Genomic DNA, 21966 nt, shown 5'->3' with positions numbered 1-21966 from the left:
GCTGTAATAAAAACACTATAAATTGCACCACTTGGATGTGATATTGATCTTAATTGTGTAACAATGCAATAACAAGAAAACACTACTGATTTAAAGAGCGTGGCTATCAGTGGATAATATCACTCAATCCTTTTCGAGCCACAATGAAGAACCTGTGGTGGGTTGTTGTGTGTCTGTACGTCTTGTGTGTGTGTGAGTGCTGGAGCAGTGGGGTGAATGGGCAGGAGGACTTCATGCTTCTTGCTGGCCCTCTGACAAAACAGCTAAGTTCAGACAGTGGAGTGAATGAAGCCTTTGACTGCAGTCATCCCATACCTCCTGGCTCTAGACAGTACTTTCAGTACCTCCAGAGTAGAGGGGTGACTCACTTCAAAGTGCCTCTGTCGTGGGCTCAGCTTCTACCTGCAGGCCTCCCCAGCCAGCCCCAACAGGCCGTGGTTACTTGTTACCAGACCCTGCTGAGACAGCTGCTGGAGGTGGGCCTTCAGCCTCTGGTTGTTCTTCATGACTCCACAGTGCCAGTTGCTCTGAGATCAAAGTATGGAGGCTGGGAGAGCCAGGGGCTGGTGGATATGTTTCAGCAGTATGCAGAGTTTGCCTTTCAGGAGTTCGGAGCACTGGCACAATCATGGGTGACACTGAGTGATTTGGATAATGTTTGGCGTGACTTGGACTCTGCAGATGTTCCCAAACCTTTGCAAAATGTCCTCCAGCTCAACAGGAACATTTACCAGCTCTACCATCAATGGTCTCCTGATGCAGGTGTGTAAAACCAACAGCTGAAGAGGAGACGATTAAAGATATGATTAACTGACTTAGTTAATGTTTTCAGGGTTGGTCAGTTCTCACTATTTTTTACAGTTAAATAGAAAAAGAATTAACTTAATTATTAAAAATATTATGTAATCATTAATATGTTAAGATATAAATTGTCTTTTCAATATGTCTTGAGAATTATGATTACTTTATGACCAGCTGGACCCTTCACCCCATTAGACCAACCTGTGTGCTCAGATTGCATGTGTAGATTATCATGCCTATGTCAGTAATCAGTCCAGGTGAGATCAATAAAAGAAAAAGGGGTTTTTCTGCTCAGCTGATAGGAAACTGAAGTCTGCCATATATGGCCCTGATATTACATTGTGTTAAGAATGTCTTCATGCTTGTATGTTCACAGGGAGGCATCTGTCAATTGGGTTGAGAGCTAGAGATGTGGCCATTATTTCTCAGATCAAAGCTTCAACAACAGTAAGATCTGTCCTCCTGTATATGTGCCTTTTGAACTTTCAGTAGTAACTTTCAGAAGAAAATTAACATTAGACATGGTTTCAACAATGTTATTAAGAGAAATTTTCCAGATTTTTTGCGGATATTAGGTCAATCTTGAATTCCACCTGTATAAATGGAAGCAAAATTTGTTACTAACCAATAAACTTTATTATTGGCAGAAAAACAACCCTTTTTCAGCTTATGGTCAGGCATAAATTTTTGGCCCTACTTTTTAGTATCTCCTTTTGTTCTTTCAGAAGAGAAAGACTATACATATCCACCAAATGTCTTTAAGAACTGACCAAAATTCTACTTTTTTTCTCATTAGATTTAACATACAGTATTTCAACTGATATTATACAAAGTTTTCCTTCATGTAAAGCTTCCATCTTTCCATCTCTAATGCAGAGCTTCCCACAGTTGTTTGTACTGCAGCACATGATCTGTTTTACTGATGTAGCCTCCCTGTCAGCCTTCCCCTCTGTACAGGTGTCCATCTGGTTGAATCTAGACGAGATCCTAGTAGTAAATCTATGCTGGCAAGAATGTTGACAACCTTTAAAAAACATTTTATGCCTCTCCTTATTTTAACTCTTGAACAATACACGCTTAAAGATCATGTGTCAGCAATATCTTACCTGTGCCTGTCTCTGCCCTCCTGTGGACACTCATCGTAACAACAAAACCGTCAGTTTTACCTGAAGTCAGATCCCTTCAGTGTATTTTACATGAACACAAATTAGGTCTGTGTGCATTTTGTATCTGTCTGTGTCTGTGTGCATCTTTTCTGTGGACATTTATTTTTATTTTCTTTCTGTGGACACTCTAATGGCCAGATGTTTGCATGTATTTGTTTTATGGCAGACTGTCAACCTGTCCGAGGTGTTTATCTGCTCTCTCTCTAATGCCTGCTGTTACCCGGTGCAACATCCTACTGGGATATTCTTCAGAAAAACTATTTAAAATAATAATAGATTTGAAAATAAAAGTTGTACATTTTGGGAATTTTCATAGACATATTTACCAATCAGAAACCATGCGTTACAACAGTTAGTCTCAAATGGATTTAACTGCACAAGCAATTTGTTTTTCATGAATGGACAGGAGTTTGATATCAAACTATTTTGTATCTCCTCTTTGGACCAGATGGATTTCCTGTCAGTGCAAATTGAATATAACTGTGCCTCCACATCAAGCTTTGCAAAGGAACTGAGGAGCTTACAGGTACAGTGAACATGACAAGGTGTTTCTTTTCACTTTGAATTTCATAGCTTTCATTGCTACTACACTGCAACCACATGCATGTTTTGTTATGTCGTAGATGTCCAGTGGGAACTTGCCTATCCTGATATACAAGATGACTGTTCATGATTGTTCCTACAGTCAGTTCCAGCTCCTTGGGGATTTCCTGCAAGGTACAGTAATGTCATTACATATATATATATATATATATATATATATATATATACACATAGTAATATACATACATGTATATATGTATATTACTACTTGGAAGTATCTTACTTATCTAATTAGTATAAAATTTATTTGTATTTGTATATGTAAAAATTGACACTACCTCTCTATGTTACAATACTGCTTCTCCAACAAAGTCTGTACTGTTATAGTGACAATTTTTTTTAAATGAAATTAAATTATTCCAATATCACTGAATAATGTTTGCAGTTGATACATGCTATCAAAATAATCTCTAGTGCATTGTGCTTAAGGTGGAAAATTTGTTGTGAACTTTTACCACAATCGTAACACAATTTGCCGTAAATGCAACTATTAACAGATTGTAAGTAACATCATAACAACAACCCTATTTGAATCAATGTGTTTTTAATGATCAAAGAAGATAATGATTGAGGCTAGCCAAGGCTAGCCTGTTGTAAACTGCAATATCGTAAACATTTACAGTACAATAATCATAAAGGTCTATTTCCTTCGGAGTGTTATCATATGGCAGTGATTTGTGTAAATTGTTCTTGCTATGGGCCAATAAAGTTTTACAAGAGAGATCATCTGCTAGGTGGCACAGAGCCTTACGACTTGGTTTTGTATTTCATGAATCAAACTGCACAATTACAGTTAATTACACAATAGGTTCAGCAGTCGATACATATTGTTTAATGTAAAAAAAAAAAAGGTCATTACAATTTGACTGTGGTAAAGAAATTTCAAAACGCTGACTAGTTAGATGAGACCATCAACTTAAATGACTAATGTCTGTAACTCTGTTGTTAACACAGTCCTGAACAACAATGACCTGAATATTGTGGGATGTGACATGAAGGACATGTTGGGTAAGCTGGACATGGAGGATGCTCAGGCCAGGTAAGAGTTTATCTTGATAAAAATGCACTTCTTCCTAAGTATGTCAAAGGATTCCTCGTTTATTTTAGTTTTATGACCTTAATTTCTCCAAAACTGACAGCATTGAAGGCAACACAGGGATGACAGGGTTCAGAAACAATTATCAGAGTGTGTGGGATAAGTTTGAGGCCCAGACTACAACAGAGCGAGATGCTTTCCTCACAGAATCCTTCCCTGCTGACTTCCAATGGGCCACCTCCAGTGAGTCCTTCAAGGTTGAAGGTGGCTGGTCAGAAGGTGGAAAGGGAGAGACCATTTGGGACCGCTTTGGTCACAAAGGCCTGGCCAGTGTGAATCAGACAGCTGATCTAGCTTGTGACAGTTTCCACAAGGTGGATTACGATGTCTACCTCCTGAGAGGTCTTCATGTCAACAACTACCAGTTTTCCATCTCCTGGGCTCGTATTTTCCCCTCAGGCCACAGAGGCAGCCAATCAGAAAAAGGGGCTGTCTACTATGACAAGCTCATCAATGCACTCATTGAATCTGGCATACAACCTGTGGTCACTCTCTACCACTGGGATCTGCCTCAGGCACTTCAGGACTATGGTGGATGGACCAACACTTCCATTGTTGAAGCCTTCAAGGACTATGCAGACTTTTGCTTCTCCAGGTTTGGAGACAGAGTCAAGACCTGGAACACATTCAGTAGCCCCTGGGTGGTGAGCCATGCTGGCTATGGCACTGGCAAACACCCCCCTGGAGTAAAGGACTATGTGGTTGCATCCTATCAGGTGAGAGTAATATCATTACTCTAATGTAAATATAGACTGTTTCATTGTTATTCTGGTGCACTCAGTAGTTTTGCCTTTTCAGGTCACTCACAATCTGCTCAAGTCCCATGCTGAGGCCTGGCATGTCTACAATGACAAGTACCGGATGAAACAAGGAGGGAAAGTGGGCATTGCATTGAACTCTGACTGGGCTGAGCCCATGGACCCGTCCAGACCTGAAGACATAGCAGCTGCAGATCGCTACCTGCAGTTCATGCTGGGCTGGTTTGCACATCCCATATTTGTAGATGGAGATTATCCTGCAACACTCAAGACTCAGGTTGAAGAGAAAAGAAGAGAGTGTCCCCACTCTGAGCCTGCAAGACTTCCAGTTTTCACTTCTGAAGAGAGAAAGAGGATACATGGAACAGCTGACTTTTTAGGGTTAAACCACTATACCTCCCGTTTGGTCAACAAGAGTGATGGAGGCTGCACCCCTGGTATTCAGGGGGTTGGTGACCTCCAGGCACATGTGGACCCATCATGGTCCTCTACAGCTTCTGACTGGATATATTCAGCACCATGGGGTCTCCGAAGGCTTCTAAACTACATTTCCGCAGAATACTTGAATGTTACCAAAGTGCCTATCCACATAACTGGGAATGGGATGCCTACTGAGCACAGCGGGGACACTTTCAATGACACCAGCAGAATAGAGTACATGAGGAGTTACATCAATGAGGCCTTGAAAGGTATGCTTTGTGTCTTGGACCCTTTAAATACCTGATTATATGTGTGTTTTCTACTTTTAAGCTTTTGAAGACTTGTCATACAAGGTCATGTTAAATGAGTTTTAGTGGCTCAATGTTTTTGTTCTCTCAACAGCTATACATTTGGATGGAGTAAATGTGCAGCAGTTTACTGTCCAGTCACTCATGGATGGCTTTGAGGGTCCACAAGGATACAGTGAACGCTTTGGACTCCACCATGTCAACTTTGACCTGCCTGACAGACCCAGGACTCCAAAGCAATCTGCCTACTTTTACTCCCAAGTCATTGAGAAAAATGGTTTTGCTTCCAAAAGCCTGATGGTACCTGCACCAGAACTGAAAAACATAAGGTCAAATAAAGTTTCCTCAATGCCACCCTCCACCGTCCCATCACAAGCCATGGATGTCTGGAGGAAATTCTCAAAACAAAGCAAATTTCAGAGAAAACTCTACCACTATGGTACCTTCCCAAAAGGCTTCAGTTGGGGAGTATCGTCATCAGCTTACCAGATTGAAGGTGGCTGGAATGCAGATGGGAAGGGGACCAGCATCTGGGATACATTCACCCATAAACCTGGCAGTATTCCTGGTAATCCCAGTGGAGATGTGGCCTGTGACAGCTACCACAGACTTGATGAAGACCTCTACATGCTACGAGCTCTGAGGGTGAAGTCCTACAGATTCTCTCTGTCCTGGTCCAGGATTTTTCCTGATGGTCAGCGTACCTCACTGAACCAGAGAGGTGTTGACTACTACAATAGACTCATTGATGGCCTCGTAGCGTATAATATTACACCCACGGTGACACTCTATCACTGGGACCTTCCTCAAGCTTTGCAGACCCTCGGTGGATGGGAAAATGTAGATATGATTAACATTTTTAATGACTTTTGTGACTTCTCCTTCGCCACCTTTGGAGACAGAGTGAAATTTTGGATCACCTTCAACCAGCCTTACACAATTGCATGGTCAGGATATGGACTTGGACAGATTCCACCAAATGTTAAAAAGCCAGGACTTGCTCCATATAGAGTTGCACACAACCTGATAAAAGCTCACGCCAAGGCCTACCACACATATGACAATAAGTATCGCAAATCCCAAGGTGGTCTAGTATCCATTGCCCTAAATGCTGATTGGATTGAACCTAAAGATGTTAACGTTCCCAGAGAAGTGGCGGCTGCTGACCGCGCTCTTCAGTTCCAACTGGGCTGGTTTGCACACCCTATTTTCAAGAATGGTGACTATCCTGACGCAATGAAGTGGCAAGTTGGAAACAAAAGTGAACTCCAAGGTCTTTCAGAGTCAAGACTACCTTCCTTCACTGAGGAAGAAAAGAGCTTCATCAGGGGAACTGCTGACATGTTCTGTGTAAATCACTATACTACAAAGATTGCACGTCATGCTACCTTGAGACTTACCCCACAATCTTATGAATATGACCGGGATTTGTCAGAAGAAGAGGAAGGTGATTCACCAACTACTGCCATCAGTAAGCAGAGAGCTGTAGCATGGGGCCTGAGGAGACTCCTAAACTGGATCAAAGAGGAGTATGGAGATCCAGAGATTTACATTACTGAGAATGGTGTAGCTACAGAATCCAAGACAACTTGGGATGACTCTGCTAGAGTATTTTATTACAAGACCTATGTTGATGAGGCTCTCAAAGGTACATTAACTAGATTTCTTAAGCTAAATATTAATGAATGTCATGACTGTTTAGAATTTTAGATCATTTATTTCCTCGTGTGTGTGTTTTGATAATAGCCTATGACCTTGATGGTGTGAAGGTGAAAGGATACATAGCAACATCTCTCATGGATTCCTTTGAGTGGCTTAATGGGTACAAAGTTGGATTTGGGTTACACCATGTGGACTTCACCAACCCACATCGGCCAAGGACACCCAAGTACTCAGCTCATTTCTACTACCAGGTCGTAAAGGACAATGGTTTCCCTTCACCAGATGATGAGAAGATGCTCTATGGACATTTCCGCAAAGATTTCATTTGGAGTACTGCAACAGCGTCGTACCAGGTGAACTGTTTAGATCAATGCCTGATCAGGGAATTGCATGTATATTCCTGACACTGATTTTGTCTACTTCAATGTCGATTTTACTTTTACTGTCTCCAGATTGAAGGTGGATGGAGAGCAGATGGAAAAGGTCTAAGCATCTGGGATAAGTTTTCTCACACTCCTCTCCGTGTGTTCAGTGATGACAATGGGGACATAGCCTGTGACAGTTACAATAAAGTAGAGGAGGATGTTGCTATATTGAGGCAACTTAAGGTGACCCATTATCGTTTCTCCATATCTTGGCCGAGGGTGCTTCCTGATGGCACTACCAAGCACATCAATGAGGCTGGACTCAACTACTACCACAGACTGGTGGATGCACTGCTTGCTGCAAACATCAAACCTCATGTATAACTCCATAATTCTTGTAGTTTTTGCCAGCATCTCAAGAAATGTTTACAATAGAAAAGTTTGTTAAATTTGGAAAATCTTAATTATGTTTGCTGTCAGATCACACTCTACCACTGGGATCTTCCGCAAGCTCTGCAGGATATTGGGGGCTGGGAGAATGAGACGATTATTGCCAAATTTAAGGATTTTGCTGACCTCATCTTTAGCCGCCTTGGCCACAAAGTCAAATTTTGGATCACCATTAATGAGCCATACAATATAGCCAACGTAGGCCATGGCTATGGCGCAGCTGCCCCAGGTATGTCTTTATGCAATGCTTTCCATTTTATACTCTATATCACACCAATGCATGTCTGTTTGTTTGGTGAGAAAAATAGGTTAAAAATGGATCAAAACAGTATTGCTAACTAGCACTGCTGTTTATCATTTTCTTCTACTGCAAGTGGCACAAGAAATAAGATCATTAAGGAAACTAAAACTGTGGCCAAGTTTAAGATTATAATCTGTATATTTTGAAACTGAATCTGTTTTTGTAAACCAATCTTTAATCTTTCTAGACCTTTCTAAACCACAGAGACAAAAAGCACATAGCTAAACAAATCTGCAAATGTGGCTATTACTCTGTGTGTGTTCAGGAATCAGTTTCCGACCAGGCACTCTGCCCTACATTGTGGGTCACAACCTGCTTAAAGCTCATGCTGAGACCTGGCACCTCTATAATGACAAATACCGGGCCAAACAGAAAGGAATTATCTCAATCACCATCAACTCTGACTGGTCAGAACCCAGAAATCCCTACAAGCAGGAGGACATTGATGCTGCGAGACGTGTGGTGCAGGTATAATTTAAAAAGAAAAAAAGGGACTTTTACAGTTTATAGTTTGCAGGCTCTTCTTCTGTATGCAAGTTCTTTTCATATTTTACTACAGACATATATGGCAATAGTTGGAGTCTCTAATAGCTGTTGTGTGTCTCTGTACAGTTCTATATTGGCTGGTTTGCCCATCCCATATTTAATGGAGACTACAGTGACATGATGAAGACAATCATTCGAGAGCGAAGCTTAGCTGCTGGTCTGCCAAAATCTCGGTATTATAAAAACTAACGATAAATTCTGAAAGAAATAATGGAAATCGTCATATAACATAAGATAAAATAACTTTCTTGTTTTATTTTTATGAAGTCTTTACTATGTAGTTACCTTTAAAACCAATTAAGAAGTACCTATAATTGGCAACATGATTTTTTTTTTTACTATGATGGCATATGGGTATAACCAGTGGTGCTTTGCATATTACAATTATCAGGTAAATTCACCTATTTCACTTCATTTTCTCTAGGCTGCCTGAGTTTTCTCCTGAGGAGATAAAGAGAATTAAGGGTACCTATGATTATTTTGGGTTCAACCATTACACCACTGTCCTGGCATTCCCTGTGGACTATGGAAACCTTCAGCACTATGATGCTGATAGGTAAGCAAGAACTACATTCCCACAGTACAGTAACCTCATGAGCTATACTCACTGGTTATTTATTTAGCTAATAAGTAATATTTACATATATTTAACTTCAAATATACAACTTCAATATATTGGAAATAACATAATTTAACTGATTTGATGCTCACAGGGGTGCAGGGACAATAGCTGATCGTATCTGGCTGGATTCAGGCTCATCCTGGCTGAAGGTCTCACCATTTGGATTCCGGAGGATTTTAAACTTTATAAAGGAGGAATATGGAAATCCACCTATTATCATCACTGAGAATGGCATGTCAGAGCGTGGGCCTATTGACCTAAATGATATTCACAGGAGCTACTACTATGAAAAATACATCAACCAGGTGCTGAAAGGTATGAAACTAAAACTTTCATTGAATATAATTAGGATTAGGTCAGGCAGAGAGAGACAATTACCAACAATTTGACAGTAAAGATAGTGTGTATTTGCATCCCCAAAGCTGTTTGTTTTCTCCTTCCAGCTTACTTGCTAGACAATGTGGATATCCGTGGTTACACAGCTTGGTCTCTGATGGACAACCTAGAATGGGCCACTGGCTTTTCAGAGAGATTTGGCCTTTTCTACGTCAATCGATCAGACCCTAAACTTCCTCGCGTGGCCAAGACCTCTGTTGCCGTCTACTCTACCATCATCAATTGCAACGGATTCCCCGACCCCACCTCAGGGCCCCATGAGTGTCTAAACCCTGTGCCTGAAGGTAAATTGAAGCAGAGATGCTCAGATACCTGTTTTAATTGATCAGTGTGAGAAACTGAAGCTCTAAAAGCATTACTTAAATTAATTATGTAACAGTATATACAGTATCTACTGCAAGAGCCAGTAGACTGTTAACTTAGCATGACATCAGCCAGCACCTTTAAAGCTCAATAATTAAAGGACTAATTAGATTTATTATATCTCTTTAATCTAGAAAAAAAAAAAAAAGAAAACCAAAAAGTAGCAGTTTTATATAGTTGTGTGCCGGATTTCTTAATCAAGAGCACAGACTTCCTGGAGTCTTGGCAGCGTATTAAACAAGAGATATAACATGTTAATGGGGAAGCTTTAGGGGTGCTGGTAGGTGGGTTTTGTTACCTTTGGACAGAGCGAGTCTAGAGGTTTACTCATGATTTCAGTCTTTATGCTAAACTAAGGCTAACAGTCTGTGGCTTCACATTTAATGTAGTGATTTAAGAGTGGTATGGATCTTCTCAGCTAACTCTCAACAAAAAAGAGAATAAGCATTGCTTTAATAGAACACAGTGATTCAGTGATGGTAGAAGTACAGTTACTGTCAGCAATCTGTTCAAAATGAATATGACCTCAGTGTCTTTTCTGCAGGAACAAGTGCGCCGATCACTGATGACACTGTGAGATTCCTGGGTATGGAGCTGTCCACCAGTGATGCTGAGGTCGGACTTAACACCACTTTTGCTCTGCTGATTGTTGCAATGCTCGGAGCTGTTTGTTCATCCTTTTGCTTCTTTATGGCAAGAAAACAATCCAAGAGAAAACAGTATTTAGAAACTTTCGACATGAAGATGAAATTTTGATAGCAGTCACGCTGAGTTGTACGGAAGTCCAACATACACCAAAATGTATCAGTAAATGTCTGTACTGCATCTTAATATAAACACCATTTTATAAAATTTCCTGCATGTTAATAAAGTTGAAAATAACATGTTTTGAAGTAAAAAAAAAAAAAAACACCAAAGACTTTTTGATTCCAACCGCAGTCTCACACTCACACCTTTTAACTTTATTCTACCAGTGGCTGGTGGATAACAAATTTGCCACCTAAGTATTTTTAATAGATATGCTGTGGTTTCTTTATAGCCTCCATAAACCCCCCACCCCACCCCACCCCACCCCCCCGTGAGAACATTTGGCAACCAGAAGAAACACAACCACAGCAACGCCTGCAGGGAGAGGCTTTTAAATAGGAGAGGATCATTTCATTTTGGCTGCCAACCATATTATTTCCAAAACATACCCACCGAATATCGCATTATATAAAACTACCTTATTAAATATTTCATGATTTGTTTTTGAATACAGACATATCAAACATAACACCACCTTCTGGCCCTGCACAATATGATCCAGAGAGGTCTTGAACTGTTTTTTGTGTTGTTAGAAACCCTATCTAAGTATATGAGTATCAGCTGCACTTACATTGTGAAACAAGATATTGCACCATACATGAAATACTGCAACGTGACTTGCAGAAGTGAGATCTCTTGCATTGCACAATAATGGCTGTATTTTCTGTTACTAATCATCAGTTTGGTGTCAGGATGTTGAATTTGTTCATGTTAGGAAAAAAACAACTTTCAGTTACATATTTCAGGGCTGTTGCTCTTTTATAGAGCATGGCACTTTATAACTTATAAATTGCCTAATCCTGAGTACAAATTGATTTGGGGGAGATACAGACCTTCTAATTTTAAATCTTTTAACATAAATAATCCTGTGAAGCAGACCCTAGTCTCCCACCTGTGATGCCAGAGAGGTTTACTGTTGATCTGACTAAATGAAGCAGTAAAATCATGGCAACCATTCACAAACTAGTGCACCACCTCAAGTCCTCTACCTGTAGGAACATGTGCAAAGTTTGTCTGATGTCAACATTACCCGCAGTAAATATAACACACCCAAGTCTCTTTTAATCACTGTACTGATCTTCTATCTAGTTTAACTGAGCCAGCTGTTTATTAAATCCTTTAAAAAAAACCTGGTCAACATTTTCATACCTGTTTAACTGAAAACCTCAAAATGTTGTTGGATTTTAATTGAAACAGCAACAGCCTCTCTAGGTTAGATTAGTAAGATAATACAGCTTCTATATGAAGAGACCTTCACCTTACAGAGATGAATATATTCACCCATTTCTTTTATGCCTATAGGTCCATTAAAAAAAGAAAACAACTAAATACATACATAACTGTAATTGGAACTGAACAATTTTCAAGTAAATAAAACAAGACAAACCATTTGAAAACTGGTATTTGTTGAAAAAATTTATTTTAAAAACTAACCACAAAGTACTATCAATACAAAAAGTATAAAAAGTACAAAAAGCGTTGCTCAAAAATAACTTGAGATGACAATATTTGAGTTGGCACTGATGGCACTGTGGGTATGATTCAGAATACAAAAGATGGCATCTTAGTAGAGAGCATTCAAGCCACTGAATTCACACTGAAATGATTATATCATTTACAACCCTCATTGAGACTCTGGAACAGTCATAACACTAATCCAAAAATCAGCTTCACTTTCAGACATGGAACATTAACATGAAATTACATTTATTATCCCTTATTTAACCAACAGATACAATTATAATTTGGGTCCATACTGAAAAAAAAAAACATCTGTTGGTCAAAGATGATATGCACCCATTACAAGAAGCTGCAGGTTACTCAGTTTTACAAGAATGTTTTTACAAAAAAAAAAAAGCTGTTGCAGCTGAAATGAGTTGTACCGACCTACTTTGAGAATTCACTAGTCCATGGATTGAATCAGGCTTTGGGGGACTAAGACAGTCGTGAATGTCATTCTTTGAAAATAATTAATAATAAAAAATAAAAAAATGATAAAATGTTGGCCACAGTGACGAGAGCCTCTTTTCAATACCACAATACTCTAAACTAATACAAAAATAAAGAACAGTATCAAATACAAGTTTAAAACAATACAAGACAATATCAAGAGTTACATGTTTTTCAAGCATTACCCAGGTTTGTTTACTCCTTTGGACAAAGGCACCCCAAGTGTGTTCCGGTTACAATGCCAGGCACCAGACTTGGGAATGTTGACTGGTCCAGTGCCAACATCGTGGAGAGAGGAAAAAAAAAAAAAAAAAAAAAAAAAAAAAAAAAGAGACACACTCGAAATAATCTTTGTATGAAAACACCTTAAAAAAAAAAAAAAGTCTTCATCAGCATGACAATAAATCCAGTACCTTTCTTTTATGAGTGGTGCCTCGTCCAATGACCTTTTGTTTGACGAGATTCAACTCTTACAGTTTAAGCATTGTTTTGTTTTTTTTGCACTACAATTGGCTTGGCCTTGCCTTGACAAAATGCCATAATATGGAGTTCCAGTTTAGGTCTAAGGCAAACTTGAGATGCACTCACTGTGAACTTCCAACAGAGAAAAAAACTCTTAAAAAGAACTAATAGGTCTAAGTCTCATAATAAAAATAACAAAAATGAATAGCTGCCCTGAGGGAGAAGTACGAGTTAACCTTAACCGTTCTTGTTGCACAACGGTCGTTTGTAAGCACTTTGGATCTTCAGACAGGCTGGTGTCTCAAGTATTGCTGGGTTGAGACGACCATTCTCCTCCTTGTTCGACTCGACGTTCGACCACAGCCGGCCGTAACACTGGAAGGCTTGGGCTGACTTCATCCACCTCAAGCAATTACATGACGTCACACACACACACACACACACACACACATATACACACACTCTTTGTTTAATTCCCTTATGTGCGCTCACTGCTCCTGATGTGAACTGATCTGCTGGTGACGACCTACGCACGGAGACCTGTGAACATAGGTGGTGTCAGTGTTGGTAAGTGTTATGTCTGTTGTCCGTCACAAAATAAAGATGAAAGCCATCGTGTAGTTGAAAAGAAATGAACCTATGAAGCCTCACCTTTCTCACACGTACTGCTCTGCTTCTCCTGGGCGAAGTTTAGTCTGTTCTGCTCGACTGCGGTACCGTTCGACTCTGGGCTGCTGCTGCGTGACGGGCTGTTCTCCTCATTCTGGTAAGCCATGTCCAGATGCTGCTGGGCCAGTTTTAGGTGTCTGCGCAGCCTCTCCAGCTCCCGCGATGAGGCCTCATCCCCAAACGACTCGCGGCCTGAGTCTCCCAAGTTATCCCTAAAGCCCATTTTTCCTGTTGGGTCCTTCTTCAGAGCTGTGTGGTAGCCTGGAGGCGCAGAGGGCTGGCGGCAGATGGAGGACCTCTGGCTGGCCAGAGCTGGGTGACGGGGGGTGGGAGGCTGGGGCCGCGGTGCACAAAAGCAGTCACGAATACCGCTGATGCCGAGGTGGAGGATCTCCAACATGGTGAAGAGCAGACACAAGGCGCTGACGGCGTACATAATGAGCAGGAAGATTGTTTTCTCTGTGGGGCGCGAGACGAAGCAATCCACTGTGTGCGGGCAAGGAGAGCGCGTGCATACATACGATGGTGCCACCTCCAGCCCATAAAGGATGTACTGTCCGAAGAGGAACGAGGCCTCAAAGATGGCACGTGATAGCAGCTGGAACACGTAGACTTTCATCAGGCCATCTCTCTTGATGCGACGGCGTCCATCGTGCTTTTTGCTGGGCTTCTCCACAACTTCCTTTTCCTTTTCGTGCTCAATCTCCTCCAGGATCATGGGGTCCTCTTCCCCATTATCCTCTGCTTCCTCGTAGTCCCGGTTGGCACCACGGCTCACTATAGGCATCCTCTTCCTGCCCCGGGGCCGGTAGTCATCGTCCTCCATGCGGGCGATCTTATGCATAGCAAAGCCAAGGTACATGATGGTGGGGGTGGTGATCATAATCACCTGAAAGACCCAGAAGCGAATGTGCGACAGCGGCGCGAATGCGTCGTAGCACACGTTTTCACAACCAGGTTGCTGTGTGTTACACACAAATTTACTCTGTTCATCGTAGTAGATTGACTCGCCCCCGACCGCTGTCAGCACGATGCGAAAGACGATGAGGAGGGTGAGCCAGATTTTGCCTACGAAGGTGGAGTGATTGGAAATCTCATCCAACAGACGTGTGAGGAAGCTCCAGCTCATTTTGCCACTGGAACAGGAGGGAACCTCTCAAACCTGAGCAAAGAAAGGGACAAAACTGTTTTCAGAGGTTGTTTTTAAATATCTTTACAAAAGTGGTCACTGACATAAGGAAGCATCTGAACTGTTTTATTTCATCAGCACTGAAAACACTCAATCTCAATAACATTTTGTCATGAACACACATCAATATACCAAGCAAACAAAAAAAGTGATTTTAAATGACTTAGACAAGTTGGTCAAAATCATCTTAAATGAGGACAAATGTTGACCAATATGAAATAAGCTGGAAACAAAAGTTGAATACAAATATAAGGTATCAGGTTTCCCTGCACTCCTACATTATTATCACTGATTTAAATTAAGTTTTATTATTAATTTTGGTCTATCACTTAAAACTTGCTCATCTTGAGTCCATGTGGTATTGCACAAGAGTGCCACATGGCGGAGCTATTGTGTCACTGTTACCTTGAACCATCTCACACCAGTCCTCACTGCTGTGACAGGACATGCTCAGGGGAAAGAGCCCTGAGAAAGTCTCAGTAGATGCTATCCCAGAGTCATTCAACCACAGCCTCACTAATCTGAGCACTGGAATGAAGACATGTTGTACCAGGACAGTAAGGAGGGTGTGTGATGCATATCACACAGATAAAAGAAAAAGGTGTTTTCAAAGTCAAAGTTATGGAAACTATAGCCATATGTCACAGAGTAGCGGCAAATATCCAGAGTTGTATTCTATAACCTATGAATTAATGACCGTAACCAGGATTACAACACTTTTCCCACTGTTTCAAAATAGAAATATTAGTGTTCAGTGATTGGTGCTAAATAACACAGCTCTCTTTACATCATCCACCACATGTAAAATGCCACAGGTACTGTATCTGACCATTCCACAAACACTGAACCAATATCACATTCAGTCTGATAGTCATGGTTGAATAACCTGAGTGGTACTGCAAAGAAAAAGTCAGAGCTGACTGTTAAAACTCCACTGAGGTAATGAAGAGCTCCTGTGGTTTCTCACCATTTGAGACCAACCTCATAACTTCTGCTGAGTAATTATCCAACTATACTACCATGCTTTGGGCCACGTAGCTGAACAACAGCAACAACGGTGTTTATTGTAACTTCGAAAAGATTATGCTACTCCATCCCTCACCTCTTCAGACCTACTACATTTCTTTATGTCTTCAATTCGCAGCAAGATAACATAGAAAATCAAACTGAATGCTCTCTGTTCTTGTTGCTTTTCAGAGTTAAAAGCAATCATAAGCGTAATAAAAAACAAAAAAATTCTAACAAAAAGCAGAAATCTTGCAACCTGTTGATTGATCTAATGAGTTTGCAGCTATCTTTTTTATTTTATTTTTTTTATTGTTACTTTAATGTTCATTCCACCAATGTGATGGCTTATTAATCTTTTCCATCAAAGCCTTCTGTAAGACATAATTGTGACCAAAGTTACTGAATCCGAGTTAAAATAAATTATACAGAAGCAATTGAGGACCCGTTGAGTAAATCCAAAGAGGCAGCGCCTTATCAAAGATTACCACAAGATTAAATATCCTTTAAATCTCATTATTCCTGCACGGATAACACTTCAGGTAATTTAACTACTACGCGTAGGGGACCTCAAAAACCAAAGAAATAAAGGGTTATCTAATATATATATATATATATATATATATATATAAAACATACATAAACACACAAAGCTTAAAACTGTTACAATTAATCTAGTTTCAATATTCAACCAGTCTTATTATTCCAGCTATTGTGAAACAGACTCATCATTTATAATCCTAATAAAAAGGCTCATCAACAGTAGAGCTGATGATAATATAATTAATTGGATCATCAACCTTCAATGACACAGAAAATCAAGTCAAGTTAAATAACTTTAAAGCACACCAGTGAGGGCTGTGAAGGTCTGCAGCCTATAACAACTGTTTCTCATCTACATCCATAATGCATCAGGTCAGATTATGATTATAACTTTAAGTCCAAACGACAGTATTTGGTTGCGTGGTTGTTAAACTTTTACATGAAAAGACAACTGTTTTGAAAACAGCAGCTACCTTACTGCAAATCTATGTATATTAAGTCCAAAGAATATAGTCTGCGTAAATATGACGGAATTGTTGTAGTTACATGGTTTAATTTTAACTCGATAGCAAGTCTTAATACACAAGGCAAGTGGCACAGTGTTGAAGGGTTAGTATACTCCATCAGAGCTACTTATCAGATATCTTTGAACCCCCCCACCCCCCACCCAAACCCCCAGAACCTTTCAGATGTTGGATTACGGGCGGCTTTGTGCTCCCATTTCTGTAACTTTCCAAAACTGGCTGTCCAACATTCACACTCACTTTATTCTGTGGACTGGACATATGTGCCGAGGTGAGACAGTACGCTGCATTTGAACCGTCCTCCTCTCTGTTCAGATCAGGTTTAAACACCTTTGACTTCCACATGGCCAGACAACACATCTAACGAAACACTTCTTTTCCAGTATAACACGGCCCTAAGGCTCTGCAATAGCTATGTAAATACATAGTGCTGAACATTAGAATCCCACATTTTTAAACCTGTCCTAGGAAGTGGGGAAGCTTGTAGTATTGCTTGTAGTACGATATTGCTTTTTGGTGTTAAGATGAAAAATTATGTTCACACTGTGATGGCAGTGGCACAATATTTCTTTAAATTGTTCAATGATAGATAAAAACGATAAAAAACAAACTCAAATGGAACAAATAAGGTAAAAATGACAAAGTAGTGCTCATAGATCCCATGACAAAGTACCACTGAGAAGACTAAAGATGTTGCATCACGTTTAATAAGAATGGGTTGTGTTGGGCAACTCCCAGGTTTGAATGGCAGTACTGTGTGAATGTTGCATCTGATGTCATGTTTGGGGGGGGGGCACACGACTAGCCTTTGATAAATAAAAGGGTTAGGATGAAGCACAGAAGTTTCCATTGTGTAACAGTAATTCTTGTACAATGAACAATCTAATCAATCATCTGCTTTAGAGATGAACTCAATCTTGAAGACTCAGTGGTTGCTCTTAGACTCTGAAGAAATCATTGATATTTAGTTTGTGGTGGAATCTGCCTGTAATCTGTGTTTACATGAAGAAAAGAAAAAAAACTCATACTGTTGATCTGCTATCTTTACCAGTAATGTTAGTATGCAGTCAAACTAATTTCTGCATGTTTTTCCACAAATATTTCAAACATAGTTGCCCGTATTCACTACTGATCATTTTTACTCGGTGACTAACACTGACATTATCAGTCATGTGTGGTTTCTGCAGAGCAGCCTTCATGCAGCTATATCCTGCATGAGAACAGTTGCACGTGAATAACAGTATGACACATTTCCATATCAAGATAACTGACAAAACTTGTGGCATTTGGTTTTTAGCTGAAAATGTAAACAGAGGAAAATTTAGCACCAGCTCAATTATATGTGCGGAATCAAGTTTAATAGCTCCTGAGCTATATTCTGCCATCACAGTGATCATCTTCAATACTTACCAAAAATGCTAAGGAATAGAAGTTAACAGCACACTCCGCTGTCTGTAATCTTGGCTAACGGTTGCCACAAGCCACAGTCAGAAATGATATCAATGTCCAAGGAAAACCACTGCCTGACATGCAAGAGTCTGCCAAGGTGTGTCAACTTGATTAAAAAAAAGAAAAAGACTCCCACACAGAGACAGCAAATCAGACAGCTGGAATCTGTGACTCTTAACTAAATTATTGTTTGTTTGTTTTTTTGTCATCTCCACAGTCATGTGTTGTTAGACTGACACATGGATGGACTTGTTTGTGCTGCTGCTGTTGTTCAGTCTCACTGCACTTGCTAAAGTTCTTTCAGACAATGCAAACAAAGTCTGTTTAAACATGAGCTGTTGAAGAGGCACTGCAGTGTTATTTAGTCAGTCCACATAATGACAAACAACCATTTCTCAACTGCCTATTCAAATAAGGAGCAGGCTTTTAGTTTATGTGTGTACAGTGTTTAGTCTTAGGGTGGCCACACCAAATTATAAGGTAGGTTTTGTCAGGTGGTTGGTTGATGACACCTCTCTTTCAGTAAGATAGGTGAACACAATGTGCTGGAAAGATGTAACTGAAATAGCTCTTCCTGCCATAGAGTGAAAAAAGGGGGACTTTCACTAAATACAGATCAGATTAATCAACTCCATAAAATACAAACTGCTACACTGTGACCAATACTAGATTTTTCAGGCTGATACCAATATTAATGCTTGATTTGATAAACTACGATTTTAGTATTTTTGAACATTAACCATTAACCACACTAACGGCCTACATACACACCAATACCAATATATCTGCAATAAGCTCATATCACCCTGGTTAATTTATCAGTCTGATACTATATACTACCAAAACAAAACATTTAAGCTTAATTTGAAAGAGCTTCTTTGATGTTAACATCTTAAAGCTTGTGGATTGCCAAATAAGATTTGTTCAGTATTGATCAGGTGGACAAAAAAATCTGATAACTTGATAATGAGTTCTGCATGTCTCCACCTCAAAACATACAACTACATCCCATCAGTTTCAGTCCTTTTCATGTCCTGTCCACTGAGGCAGTCTCTGTCGATCTGTAGCACTTCAAAGAAAACAGCCTGCTTCCAAGTAAGGAGCAAAGTAAAGCAGCTGAGTTTCACCACAGACCCAGCCCTGCAGAACAGAGAGGCTTTTGTGGCTCTCACATCTGGGAGGCTAGATACGGTTATCCCTCCTATATCCCAAAACCCTAAACCTGAGAGGCCCTGTGCTTGGGGAGGAAAAATAATAACCAGCATATGAGTTAAACTGAATTTATGAGTTTCACTAAATCATGGTGGTGAAACTAGGGGGAAAAAATAAAATCCCCCGCCCCTCCACATCACCATCCACAATTCTATAAAAACTGAATAAACAAGTTGCCCAGTCCACTTCTGGAGCAGAAACTAAATATGAAGACACAGAAAATGAAGATGATGCAGGGCTCGCTCTGTTGAAGCACACCATTTTAATTAAACACTATAATATTGAATGAAAACTGATCCAATTTGCAGGGAGCTTAAGAAAAAAAAACCTCCTCGTGGCTATGAGACGACGTCACCGCGGTGCTCCACATGCTTCCACGATTATATCCATGGTTAAAGGAGCTAACGGCGGAAACTGCCTCGCCATATTGTGTGGACAAAGTAGCTAAGTGATAAAACTTTAAGATGTTAATCAGATATTCTCCACAATATGGGATTTTGTAGGCGGGGGGTGAGGGCAACTCTGAGAGGGGAAAAAAACAAGGCACGATCCTTGCGCGTTCCTCCATCACCAAATCCAGTCGCCATAGTCAAGATTTCCCTTAAAAATTATCAAACATTATGTACATACCAGCAGAATTACCACATCACCTGATGCTAATGACAACACAGTTTGCGTCAGTGTGTCGTAAATTACCAACAATTCCACATAATGTGATTACTTTGCGGGCTTTAATTAGCGCTGTCTCCTGCCAGCCTGTGCGCCTAAACTTAACTTGGCGGTTAAACAATACATTTACCGACACTGCTCTGGTGAACACGGGTAATCCAAACGCTTTAGCTGCTTTAAAAACAACTCACGGTGAAAAGTTAAAGATAAAACTTGAGCTCGTGCACCATTGTTAGCAGGAGCTAAACGGCTATACGTGATGCTGCCGCGTCTGCGCTGCCACGCTTCGTCGGTGTGTGTTATTTTACCTTCAGTTGTGATGTTAGGTCCTCTGTTGTTGAAGTTGTCGTTTATTTCGAGAGCTTTTCCTTCGTTTTGTCTTTATTAAAAGAAGGCCCCCCCGCTCTAATATCAAGCCATCCAGGTTTTTTCTCTCCTACGAGGGGCTTGTGTCCTTCCCCTGTTATGTGTTGTACTGCGGGGTGAGGACAAAGAATATTCCCAAATCCCCCCCTTTTCTCCTCCCAGTTTTCAGCCGGGCACCCCACCCCCTGTCTACGCAGAGTGGAGGAAAACGATCAACCGCCTGCATTCCTGATGCAATCCTTGCTTCGTCTTTCGTCCATAACTTTACCCTAGACTCAGAGACCGGGAATAACCCAGTGAAATCTGTTACTAACAGAGGTGCTCATGAAGGAAATTATACATGTCCTGTCTGGAGTACAAAATATATAAAGCTGTTTGAAATATATAATGCGCTTGCAGTTGAATTACACATGTACTTTCAAACAAAAGCATTTGAATTGTCACCAAAAGACCAGACACAAAACTCCTTTGTGCCTCATGTTAGAACCTGCAGGTGTTATCTGCCCGCATTGCTGAGAGCAGCAGGTGAAGATAGCAGTCACAGGAGTTTGTGTGGTCTGTCAGGCAGCAGCCCTGTCACCGTCTAACCTCTTCTGTTGGGGATATGTGGAACAACATACAACCTCCTGATAGTGAGTGCCCCTCTTCCTGCTGATACAGATGTTCGGAAGTTGTTGCCATTATAGGGCCCCTTCCTCCATGTCACACTTTCTTTGGCAAGAGCAGCACGTGCATTTCCTCAGCCCCCCCTCAGCATGTCTTTGAAGCAACATCCTACACTTAATTCTGCTCATTATTAGAAGACAAAGGGAAGTGTGTACTATTTAAAACCAGGATTTATGTCCTGGATTGGCCAGTGTCATGAATCACAAAGTGGATAGTCAGTTGCCTGAACTCAGCACTATATGGAGTTGTTATTCGGGGGAAATAATGTGGCATCTACCATCCGCACGATGCTATTAGCCTTGTACTCAGTCAAAGGTGAGATTTCCTTTAAGCAGCTGTATTTTCAGCAGGCTTGCGCTGCACTTTCCCCAGAGAAGTGACTTAAATGAGATATGTGCGGGTACCCAGATTAAATCTATTGCAAGCATCCAGTCAGAATCAGTCTGCTGAGGTAATCACTCAAATTGAATGATCACATTGTCCTTCCTGGATCTCTTGAAATGCCAGTCTTCATTGCTTATACCCTCCTCTCCAAACAAAAACGCAGACAAAGCAGATCTGCTCCACTTTCACATATTGCTTGTTGTGAATGCACTGC

General features: G+C 40.5%; 2 protein-coding genes across 2 annotated transcripts; one reads left to right on the top strand and one right to left on the bottom strand.

The window, feature by feature from the left end:
* Window positions 1-233: 233 nt before the first annotated feature.
* On the top strand, window positions 234-10613 carry LOC111218818 (lactase-phlorizin hydrolase-like). The gene is made up of 17 exons (XM_022741295.1): window positions 234-762; window positions 1178-1248; window positions 2416-2493; window positions 2591-2684; window positions 3525-3609; window positions 3710-4382; window positions 4465-5113; window positions 5247-6800; window positions 6899-7167; window positions 7267-7557; window positions 7660-7858; window positions 8196-8398; window positions 8543-8649; window positions 8901-9032; window positions 9190-9413; window positions 9542-9778; window positions 10402-10613. Exons 1-17 carry the CDS (start codon window positions 234-236, stop codon window positions 10611-10613), a joined length of 5607 nt encoding a protein of 1868 aa, XP_022597016.1.
* Window positions 10614-13115: 2502 nt separating this feature from the next.
* On the bottom strand, window positions 13116-20797 carry LOC111218316 (gap junction gamma-1 protein-like). The gene is made up of 3 exons (XM_022740567.1): window positions 20645-20797; window positions 13728-14907; window positions 13116-13616 (listed from the first exon to the last, which is right to left on the bottom strand). The coding sequence occupies exons 2-3, from the start codon at window positions 14872-14874 to the stop codon at window positions 13603-13605; spliced, it is 1161 nt and encodes a 386-aa protein (XP_022596288.1). The 5' UTR covers window positions 14875-14907; window positions 20645-20797; the 3' UTR covers window positions 13116-13602.
* Between the last annotated feature and the right edge of the window lie 1169 nt (window positions 20798-21966).

Source organism: Seriola dumerili, unplaced genomic scaffold (genome assembly GCF_002260705.1).
Source record: "Seriola dumerili isolate Sdu_G_001 unplaced genomic scaffold, Sdu_1.0 BDQW01000052.1, whole genome shotgun sequence".
In the NCBI taxonomy this organism is placed as follows: Eukaryota; Metazoa; Chordata; class Actinopteri; order Carangiformes; family Carangidae; genus Seriola; species Seriola dumerili.
Note: the sequence above shows the minus strand (reverse complement) of the source record. Positions and strands in the feature narration are given on the sequence as shown.